The sequence below is a fragment of the Mus caroli genome, unplaced genomic scaffold (assembly GCF_978045245.1).
Source record: "Mus caroli unplaced genomic scaffold, Mus_caroli_1 scaffold_2, whole genome shotgun sequence".
Taxonomy (NCBI): Eukaryota; Metazoa; Chordata; class Mammalia; order Rodentia; family Muridae; genus Mus; species Mus caroli.
The window spans coordinates 14,825,383-14,836,985 of record NW_028227257.1 but is presented as its reverse complement, the minus strand read 5'-3'; the positions used below and the strand labels follow the sequence as shown (position 1 = coordinate 14,836,985).

General features: G+C 44.4%; 1 protein-coding gene across 1 annotated transcript; it reads left to right on the top strand.

Moving 5' to 3' along the window:
* The first annotated feature begins 2,460 nt into the window (after positions 1-2,460).
* On the top strand, positions 2,461-4,899 carry LOC110290477 (kunitz-type protease inhibitor 4). Its single transcript, XM_021157028.2, has 3 exons — positions 2,461-2,575; positions 4,077-4,266; positions 4,725-4,899. The coding sequence occupies exons 1-3, from the start codon at positions 2,461-2,463 to the stop codon at positions 4,897-4,899; spliced, it is 480 nt and encodes a 159-aa protein (XP_021012687.1).
* The last annotated feature ends 6,704 nt before the right edge of the window (positions 4,900-11,603 follow it).

Sequence of the window (11,603 nt, the reverse complement as noted above, 5' to 3'; positions counted from 1 at the left end):
TAAATCCTACCACTTGCAGTAATATTAATGTGCCTGAAGGATGTTACACTGGGTGGAAACAAACTGCACACAGGAACATATCATACTTCTGCTTAGAGAAAGTATCCAAAATAGTCAAAGTCACAGAATTCCCAGTGGGATGATGTGTGGTAAGGTCTGGTGAAAGAAAAATGAGAAGTTATATAAAATGCAAGTTTCAGTCAAATAAGATAAAGAAGAAGTAAGTCTGTGGTGTGTAATGTATTAATTGTCAACAACAAGGCAGGATAGATCTTTAAAAGCTCATGCATGTGTGTAGATAGGTGTGTGCTTAGTGTATATACGCAAATGCACAAACCTATATATGTGCCTGTGGAGGCCACAGGTCAACATCTGGTGTCCTTTTCAATCTCTCTCTCTCTCTCTCTCTCTCTCTCTCTCTCTCTCTCTCTCTCTCTCTCGTCAGAGTCTCTCGTTGGGCCTGAAATGCGTCATTTCAGGTCAGGCAGAGTGGCTATCAGTGAGTCCTCACAGCGCCTGTCTTTCCCTCAGAGCAGGAGTTACGAGCATATGCTGCACCTATGCTTAGCTTTTATGTAGTGCTGGGTATCAAAACTCAAGTTCTCAAGCTTGCACAGCATCCATTCCAATCACTGAGCTGTATCTCCAAGCCTGATACTAAGGACTCTTACTACAGTAACATAAAATCTTAAAATAGAAGAGGAGCTAGGAAACTTGGAAAGTAAACTAAAATGTAAAACAATTGAAAATTAAAACAGTAAGTTAGTGGAAATCTATCAAAACCGAGACATCGTGATCCACAGACAGGTGTAATCAATTCCACAAGGAACAAACTATATCAACTTTATATGAAATATGCCAGAGGCTTTGAGTGACTAGTTTTCAATCCAGTCGACATATAACCAATAGAAAGTCATATGTTCAAGTTCAATAAAGATAGTGATCGAATAACCAGCCGATTGAATTCTTCAATATGCACAAGTGTTATGTAGCACAGTTGCACAAACTTCAGTAGTGTACAAAAAGATTACAGCTCATAAGAAGCTTCCCCAAATTGCAAAAGTGAGGGGAGTGGACTGTGGTTATCCAAAAGATGCGAAGTCAAAACATACATACATACACACAATATACATACATATAAATATACACATATTTGGGGTCTTTTGTGGATTATGCCAGTTTTTGTACTATTTTTTTCATTTCTGTAAGGAATGTCTTGAAAAAAGATTATCAAAGACCAAAATACACAGAAAATTGGCCTATAGATTCAATGCAACACAAAGCAATGTCCAGAGTAGGTTTTCTCAGAAATTTACCAAGCTGACTCTGAATTTGATATGGAAAAGGAAAACTCCTAATATAAAATTTAAGAAATTAAGCATGGCTTTTGATTCAAGATTATATAATGTACTAAAACACAAAAGTCCAAATATATTAGAAAAATTATTATATCATATAATAATATCAGATTATTATTATTATTACTATATGACTGCAGCTCTTGGTAGCGGCTGAGTAAATGCAAAAATCCCTGAGAGGAATCTGAAGCCACTGGAAAATAAAAGGGAGGCTTGATTTCATAGTTCACCAAAAGAAATCAATGACAAGTCATCCCAGGCTCTAAGTGGGAATTGTTTTTTCTAAACTTATAAAAAAAAGTCTAGCTCAAGGTGGCTTCATACTCTGGAGTAGTAGAGCATTGTGCAAAACAAAGTAACAGACTGAAATGATCAGCGGAGTGGGAAAGCCCAGGGCTGTAATCCCAGGACTTGGGAGGCTCAGGTGGGAAGGTCAGATGTTCAAGGCCAACATGGGTTACACAAGTTTCTATATAAATCGGGGTAAACACCCAGATCTTGTCTCCAAAACTCGAGCAGTACTACAACAATAACAAAACACTCCTAAACACTGAAGCCAGCTTCAGACCAGGTGTCCACTCTACAACAGATACGGGACCTTGTGCAGATAGCCTCTGTCTGTTTAGCATCCGCCAGTGGTGATGAATATACCTACCTCGTGGATTTGGTGTAATAATTTAATGACTTAGCCCATAGGTCTTACGTCATATAGAATAAGGCATGAAGGAAGACGCTTTAAATGTCACTCTTTTGTCCTTTCTAATGCACCAGGCCATTTTTTTTTTCTCTGCTTTTCAGAATACGGGAAAGAAGCGATTCTTTTGAAATTCCTTGCTCCAATGGTCCAACCCTCCATGGTTACACATGTGCAGATGCCCTGGTCCCTAAGCTTGCTTTGTTTCCACATGAATATGGAGCTCACTATCAGGAATTGAATCAGTCTAGGACCTTTAGCTTCACAGCTGGGTACTCATGCACTCAGGGTTCAACTCAACCCAGTAACGCTCAACCCTGGCCCTCGGCATTGAGCCCTCCCTCCAAACCGAACCGGAAGTATAAGAGCAGTTGGCAACAGCCTCTCCTCTCTGCTGCTTGCTCCACCATGAAGCCCACTAAGCTGGGATTTCTCCTGGGATTCTCCCTCCTCTGCTCACTCAGTCCTCCAGTACTGAGCGGTGTTGAGAGGCTAGTTAACCATCTCTGCAAGGACTACAACGGTATGAGTACAGTTAAAACAGAAGGGAAATTCCAGGGTCGATCGTGAGGGGGGCGGGGGGGGGGAGAAAGAAATGTAAGCAACTCCCCTGGGTGGGGCAGAAGGATCTTCTGTTGTGGCAGTACCCACCAACCTTCAGCCCCTTAACTCGGGGTGTCACTTACTTTGAGGGACTCGTGGGTGTTCCACGAGGCTGAAACAATATATGGCACAAGTAAGACCTTTCCAGAGAGAGTATTGTTTGGTAGGAGGTCAAAGACTGGAAGAGTTTTGAGATAGGGGGCTTTGTGGCATAGGACAAGCAGGTCAGATCTTCCAAGAGCTTGCATTGGAAGGAGAGAGAGGAACTTTCACACAGGGATTATTGAGGCTCTGAGCCTCTGCACCTCTATAGAGTTTACAGTGTCGCTGTAGCCCATAGGGAGACTTTCTCCAGGCCTAAGTAGTACAAACTCTGGTCCTGTCACTCAGCAGATGTGTGCCTTTAGGCAAGACTCTGAGCCAATTACCATCTCCTCCCTACAACCCCACTTTGCCCATGTGTAAAACAAACATTAGAAAGTCAGAGAGTATTGTAAGTATCAAATAAAACCATGTGTGTTACTAGGCGTAGACAAGTAGTCTTTATCAGAGAATAAATTAGAGACTGCAGAATGGTGAGCAGCGATGCACTCGGCTGTCAATATAAGCCCCAGCGTGGCTGTTTCAGTCATTCGTACCCACTACTTAGCCACTAAAAGTGAGGCAGCTGCTCCCTGAAGACAAGAGAAGGAATGGAGAACAGCGAGGAACGAAGGGGCAAAAGCGCCTGCCCCTGGTTCTTCATCTAGCTTTAGAACAACAAAAAACAGTCACCTGAATTTTGAAACATAAGTTGTATAGTGAGTGTGTAAGAAGTAGGGGGTGTGTGTTCAGCAGGCAATTGAAAGGCTAGGCAATGAGAGCAAGGAGAAGCAGAGAGCTGGGGTAGCCTGGAAGGTACACAGTACAAGGAACCTTGTCACTTTGTGCAAGCTAAGCCATGCACAATACGGTCCTTCCCAAAATCGCTGTCCAGGACCACAACCTGGAGAGGTAAGCTGTTTGTGTTGGACCAAGATGGCTTCACCATGTGACTCTGTAAGAGAAAAAGCGGAAACTTTTCAGAGTCCCTGAGCAAAAATGTTTCCACACTGAAGGCAGAGATTTTTCTCTTTTAGTTTTTACATTGTGTGTGTGTGTGTGTGTGTGTGTGTGTGTGTGCGCGCGTGTGCGCACGCACGCACATATATAGGCATGCACACTTGTGCATGCATGTGGAGATTGGAGGGTTACTAGAGGAAGTTGCTTCTCTCTTCCCACTCTATGGGCTCCAGAGATATAGCTCCAGTTGTCAGTACCTTAACTCCCCAAGCCTTCTCACCATCCCCAGAAGGAATTTTTCAAAGCTTCTGAACAGGAAGAAACTTCCTGTCGCATCTTAGTCATCTTCCTCTAACTCCATGGTCACACTTCTCATGCAGATCCCTGTCTTTTGGAAATGGAGCCTGGCAGCTGCTATGAAGTACATTTTAGATTTTTCTACAACCAAACTGCCAAACAGTGTCAGATTTTTCTGTTCACTGGCTGCAATGGTAACCTCAATAACTTCAAGCTTAAAATAGACTGCGACGTAACTTGTCATGAGACATACAAAAACCCTCCGCTGCCGAGGTAAGGAATGCAATCGCATCTTTGGTCTTTGAGATGAACGGTAAGAGAAAGCTTTGGGAAAATTAGTCAGGGCCCTCCCCTGTTTTAGGATGTAAAGAGGATAATTGTTCTATAACAATCTAACAGTTAGGCTGGATCTCAGAATAAATTGTAGACTTTGCCCAAGGGGTGGTGGCGCACACCTTTGATCCCAGCATTTGGAAGGGCAAGGAAGATGGATCTCTGAGTTCGAGGCCAGCCTGGTCTACAAAATGAGTTCCAGGACAGCCAGAGCTACACAGAGAAATCTTGTCTTGAAAAACAAACAAAATAAAACTACAAATTGTTGACATTGCAATTAGAAAAAAAAATCAAAAGTTCAGGGAAAAAATATTCACTTAACAATTGATTATTTGCCACAATGCCAGGTATTGTGCTGAGCAATTACCATATAATGATACAATTTTACATTACAATAGCGGCGATAAGAGGAAACGATCTTTAAGAGCATTGGCAACAAAGAACCTTGCTGCGGATTCGAGATTGACCACTTTACAGCCTGGTAGACTGAGGCAGACAGAAAGAAAAGAGACCTTGCTACAGAGAGCACGGAGAAAGTCCAGAAGTCACCCCCCGGCCAGGCATCACGCCTAGGCAGCTGCAAAGGTCAGTGCGGGGTCTATGGATCAGCTCCAACGAGTTCAGTTTCCTGTTCAAGGTACTAAGAGATTAAGATAATCTCCTCTAACTAGTGTTAGAGCTGAATGTTAAGAAGCAGAGCTGTAAAACACTGTCCTCTGGACATAGTGCAGACACCGCACTTCTGAGCTCAGAGCAGCTGCCGCTGCATATGCTATGCCTTCACAAACCTAAGCTTGTAACCAGTCAGGCGCGAACGGGAGAGGGCTTCAGGATTCCTCTCCCTGAGGAACAGCTGGCTACTGATGGATGAAGACAGTCTTCGGTTGTAGATCCACTAGTAAGTCCACAGCTGTGGTCATAGGCATGGCTCTAACCAAAATCCATGGGTCACAAACGAAGTGACATAATTCCTCCTAGGCAAGCAACCTTTAGGGGGGTCGGAAAGAGCTAGAGTGAGATAAAAATAGGCAGAACACATTGTATAGGGGTGTGTATGAAACAGAATAAATCACTCAAAGATCTGGAAAAGTAAGATTAAACTAAAGGAGCTGTACAGCAGATTGATAGTATTATTTTTACCTAATAGAGGAGGAAAACAAGTCCACTAGAAGTACCCACTTGAAGTCTGGTGGTGATGGAGAACGTGTTTAATCTCAGCACTTGAAAGGCAGAGACAGGTGGATCTCTGTGAGTTCGAGGCTAGCCTGGTCTACAGAGTGATCTCTAGGACAGCCAGGACTACACAGAGAAACCCATCTTGGTGGGGCGGGGTGGGAGGGGGGAGTAACCAACGAGTAACAAGTTAGTTTTGGTTTTTGATATTTTTTTAAAATTAGATCTGACCGTCGCAAGGCTCTTGCCCTTCTCACACACCCCCAAATCAAAGCCTTGCATTTCCAAGCCTCCTAAGTCTCTGTAGGGGCATGCTACTTCATACAGCTGAAGTTGCTGCCCACAACCAGCGATTTCCAAGTTATTAGAACAAGATGGTGAATGGATCCTATCCAGTGAGAGCTGTGACTAATATCCATACAGTGAGAAGTGCAGTCGCCTAGGGAGCGACTCACAGGCACCGATTCTGTTTTTGATCATTCTTAATGAATCTTTGTAATGATTAGGACATGAGTACTGGCTATCTTTTGAACAAATGAAACAGATCAATGGGACAGAAGGATCATTGATAGAGGAGCCATCCTCTAGGATTGTCCCAAGAAATGACTTACACTAATCCAGGGAGACTTTTTGTAACCTGCAACATGAATCTGATTTTTCTATTTAAACAGAAAATCCGAACCTGAATCTGAACCTGAACTGAAAAGTACGGTGTGTTCGTGGAGGTTCTCGGATGGGCCATCTGAAATAAAGATTCAAGAAGATTCAGACCAATGTTTAGATTTTTGGATCGTGTCCATAATCTTTGACACTTCTATTCACTGTTTTCCTGTTCCTAATTTTGTCTTTCCTGAAATAAAAATCACTACCATCACTGAAAATGAGAGCATCTTCCTATGAGTCCTTCGTCCCTGTATCTTTATCCTATGCCCTTACCCAGAGGATGTCAACAGGTTCTATCGTACAGGTCTCTCTTCACTCATGAGCAACTCCTCATACAGCCAGACTAGACTGATGTCAGGACAGCTGACCAAATTGCACAGACCGGAGTCCTCCTTTATGAAATCCGACTGACCAGTGCCCCCAAGAGCAGCCAACCGATGTTCGATGTGAATCTTGAAATCAAATACAGCACCGAACCTCACACTTTCCTGAAATGTTTCTCCACCAAAACAAATTTTTCTTTGTCAGACATCCTCAGTTCATGTCTACCAATCCTCAAAGGCCAGTTAGCCAAACTGATCTCTGAAGTTGTTCCTTGTTTACTAGGCGGCCTTAAGAGCTTGGTGATTGGGACTTGAACTTGGCCACTGTCAGCCTCCCTGGAAAAGGAAACCTTAACCTCTCTCAAAGCTTTGTTTCTCCTACCAAAAGGATGCTCTTCCACGTATAGACTCTCAAGCCTGAATAAGATGTGACCAGGAGGAGTCTGGCCATGATCTGGCCAGCTCTGGCATCCTCAGGTTGATCATAAAACTCTAAAATGTGTTGGGTGTCCCAGATGAGTCTTCACTGAAGTACAGTTGTCCTCTATACACCTACCCTGTCCGACTCCTCATCTGGAAATCACTTGTGAAATCACCAGCCTCAGACACACTACAAGTCACTGAAACTTGTGTGTGTGTGTGTGTGTGTGTGTGTGTGTGTGTGTAGTTTGTGCAGGCCAGAAAAGGGCATCCAATCCCCTGGAGCTGGAGTTAGAGACATCTGGGCGCTGTCTGACTTGGGTGCTTTTCTCAAAGAGCAGCAAGTGCTCTTACCACTGAGCCATCTCTCTCTTTAATCCCACTACTTGAGAGTCAGGGAGAGGTAAGTGGGTCTCTGTGAGTTCAAGGCCAGCCTGGTCTACAAAGGTCTTTACAGTGAGACCTTGTCTCAAAAGAGGGTGAGGGTATGTTATTTTATGAGTATGTGCATGCTGTTTGCCTACATGTACATCTGTGCTCCACATGTGTTCCTGGTGCCTACAGGGGACAAAAAGAAAACAAAATAGAACAAATGGTTTGAGACCAGAAGAGCTAAATCATCAGAAAAACCAATGTACTGGCTGATTTTGTGTGTCAACTTGACACAAGCTGGAGTTATCACAGAGAAAGGAGTTTCAGTTGGGGAAGTGCCTCCATGAGATCCAGTTGTGGGGCATTTTCTCAGTTGGTGATCAAGGCAGGGAGGGAGGGCCCCTTGTGAGTGGTGCCATCCCTGGGCTGGTAGTCTTGGGTTCTATAAGAAAGTAAGCTGAGCAAGCCAGGGGAGGCAAGCCAGTAAGTAACATCCCTCCATGGCCTCTGCATCAGCTCCTGATCCCTGAGTTGCTTGAGTTCCAGTCCTGACTTCCTTTGGTGATGAACAGCAGTATGGAAGTGTAAGCTGAATAAATTCTTTCCTCCCCAACTTGCTTCTTGGTCATGATATTTGTGCAGAGACAGAAACCCTGACTAAAACAACCAGTTAAGACAAAGGCAGGAGGATGGATAAAGGCACTTTGTGTCAAATCACAAAACAAAGATGCAAGAGTGAAAACATATGAACTGGAAGTCACAAGCAAGCTGGATACACGTTAGCAAATGAACCAGAGCATCACCAGCAAACTGGATACATGTTAGCATATGAACTGAGGTTCAAACAAGCTGGATAAGCATTAGGACTGTGTTCTGAGAAGAAAAGTGTTCAATAGCAAGAGTCATCAAACCTTTGTAAAAGTCAAGATACAGAGGGAGAGAGCAGGCCTAGCAGTTAAAAATGCTTTCTGCTCTCACAGGGGACTGGTCTGGCAGCTCCCAACCCACTGTAACTGCAGCTTCGGGAAACCAAACGCCCTCTTCTGGCTTCCTCAAGTACCTGCACTCATAAGCACAGACACACAGACATACTCCTAATTGTTAAAACTCAAAAAGCTTTCAAAAGTCAAAATAGAGCCGGGCATGGTGGCGCACACCTTTAATCCCAGCACTCGGGAGGCAGAGGCAGGTGGATTTCTGAGTTCAAGGCCAGCCTGGTCTACAAAGTGAGCTCCAGGATAGTCAGGGCTATACAGAGAAACCCTGTCTCAAAAAAAAAAAAAAAAACAAAAAACAAAAAAAAAAAAAAGTCAAAATAATAAATACTTTCAACCAGTAGGATTAGGTCAAACGTATTATATAAGAGACTAGAAGCCAAGTGTCACGGCACACATCTGTAAGCCTTCTAGACAGGGTAAAGCAAGAGGATTCAAGGGCAGCCTGTGCTACAGAGTGAACTCTAGGCCACCTGTGACCCTGCATGAGAAATTTAAAGAACGGATTTTAAAATAACCATACTAAAGCTGATCTGCGAGCAGCAGTGAACACCTTTAATCACAGCAATCAGGAGACAAAGGAAGACAGAGCTCTGTGAGTTTAAGGCCAGCCTAGTCTATACAGACAGGTTCAAGCCAACCAGGGCTACATAAGTGAGGCCTTGTCCCAGATTAAATAAACAAATCTGGGTGTAGTGATACACACCTCTAGTCCAAGCTACTCTGGAGGCTGACACAGGGCTTTAAGTTCAATTTTTCTTTTTTTTTTCTTTTAGATTTTATGTTTAATTATGTGCCTGTGCCTGTGCCTGTGCCTGTGCCTGTGCCTGTGCCTGTGCCTGTGCCTGTGCCTGTGCCTGTGCCTGTGTCTGTGCCTGTGTGTGTCTGTGTCTGTGTGTCTGTGTCTATGCCATAGAGGCCAGAAGAGAGTACTCTGGACCTCTGCAAGAGAAATACAAACTCTTATCTAATGAGCCACCTTTCCAGACTGAAGTCCAAGACTTCAAGACTTGCTGGAAGAACATTATGAGGTCAAGAATGAAAAGGAAGGAAGGAGAGAAGGAAAGAAAGAAGATATAAAACTTAAATGTAAAAATAAAATCTAACAAGATTTGAGATTCTTGTAGGAAAAAAAAATCTTATGTAAGAAAATGGAGAACCATTCAGACAGGTGCACACACTGTTGCTATTGCCTCTAAGAAAGCAGTTCTGTATGTACTGTTTGGTCTTGAATACTTTTTTATATGAACCTTAAAGTTTATAAAAAGGAATAAAAATTATAAGAACAGAGGATAGAGAGATAGCTTACAGTTGTCTACAACTCCAATTCCAGGGACCTGATGCCCTCTTCCAGCGTCCTTCAGCACCAAGCGTGCATGTGGCACCCAGGTGTCCATGCAGGCGAAACACCTGTACACATAAAATAAATTAAAAACACAGTCCATCGAACATACTCAAGTGTTAGACCAGAACTGCATGTACACTCAAAACCACGCAGGACCTACATCTATATGGCGTCCAAAAGGCTCACATGAAACTCGGGCGAGTCACTGAGAAATCAGTTACACATATAAGAGACACTCAGGTGAAAATATCCAAGAAGGCTGACCACAAGTAAATCCATTCAGCCGGAAGGACAAACTGAAAGCAGAACGGAAGGAAGAGACTCCTGATGTTCCTCATCCTTTGACTCGGGCCTGACTTCAGCAAAGGCAAGGAGGAAAACTTGTACTGCACTCCAAAGGAGCAGATGGTTTAATATCTCCTGGGAGGAGGCATGTGAGAGGGCGTCAGCTCTCAAGGCCTCTCAGGGCCTCGCATCTAAGTGTTAGGTGGTGTTAAATGGTGCAGAAAAAGATAACACGCTAGTCCTCCCGTTGTGGGGCCGTGGGGCCGTGGGGCCGTGGGGCCGTGGGGCCGTGGGGCCGTGGGGCCGTGGGGCCGTGGGGCCGTGGGGCCGTGGGGCCGTGGGGCCGTGGGGCCGTGGGGCCGTGGGGCCGTGGGGCCGTGGGGCCGTGGGGCCGTGGGGCCGTGGGGCTGGCGCATCCAGCAAAAGCCAGCAAGCCTATGGCCTGACCACAATACCTGGATCTCATGTAGACAGAAAGAGAGAACAGACTCTACAAAAGGGGTTCTTTGACTCCCACATGGTCTCCACGACGGGTTACCCGGAGTGTGAGGAAACATTGCTTATTGTTTGTTTGAGACAGGGTATCATATAGTCCAGTGTCTTAATAATGTTTCCATTACTATGACGAAATACCATGACCAAAAACAAGTTGGGGAGTAGAGTTTATTTCAGCCTACACTCCCACAGCGTACTCCATCACTGAAGGAAGTCAGAGCAGGAATTCCAACAGGGCTGGTATCTGGAGACAGGAACTGAAGCAGAGGCCATGGAAAAACACTGCTTTCTGGTTAGTTCTTCGTGGCTTGCTCTGCCTGCTTTCTTATACTACCCAGGACCACCAACCCAGGGTGGCACCATCCACAGGTGGCACCCTGGGTCCTCCTACGTCAATCATCAATCAAGAAAATTCCCCCCAGGCTTGGCCACAGGCCAATGGAGCACTTTCTCAACTAAGGTTCTCAAATGACTCTAGCTCCTGTCAAGTTGATATCAACACTAGCCAGTACAGCCAAGTTGATCAACTCCTCATCCTCCTGCCTCCACCTCCCCAAGTGCTGGAGGTACAGATATCCATCACTACAACTAGATGTTATCTGGTATTTATTTTCTGTATGTGCATAAATTATCTGTGACATCCATTTTTCTGTACTGTGTTGAGTTCTCATCTGCTTGACCCCTTGGCTTCTGGGGGTGGGGGGTGTATTTTTAAACCTCACATTGTAATTTGGATTGACAACTGTTTACAGCCCCACCCATGTTGTGTTTGATTTGTGTTAAGACTTCGTTAGGAGTCCATATTTAGTATGTGCGTGTGCACGAGCATGTGTATGTGTCTGGAGTCTTCCCATCTTACTTTTTTAAAACAGTCTTTTTTAAGACTGAGACCTGGGGCTCACATTTTTTGGCCTCTGCATCAGCTCCTGCTTCCAGGTTCTATTTGAGTTCCTGTCCTGACTTCCTTGCAAAACAAAGCTTCCTTGGTGATGTAGAAGTTAAGCTAAAGAAACAACCCTTTCCTCCCCAACTTGGTTTTGGTCGTGGTGTTTCTTCATATCCACAGCAACCCTAACTAAGACAATAGATAAGTACACGCTACATGTATGTATGTGCATGTTGTGCCTGCAGTGCCCACAGAAGACAGCAACGATTTCCCTAGAACTGGAGTTTACAGGGTAGACAGTGAGCCACCATGTAGGCACT

Coding starts and splice junctions, on each gene's coding strand:
- LOC110290477 (XM_021157028.2), top strand. CDS start 2,461: ATGAAGCCCACTAAGCTGGGATTTCTCCTGGGATTCTCCCTCCTCTGC. Junction 2,576..4,076: donor TCTCTGCAAGGACTACAACG/GTATGAGTACAG, acceptor CTTCTCATGCAG/ATCCCTGTCTTTTGGAAATG. Junction 4,267..4,724: donor AAAAACCCTCCGCTGCCGAG/GTAAGGAATGCA, acceptor ACATTACAATAG/CGGCGATAAGAGGAAACGAT.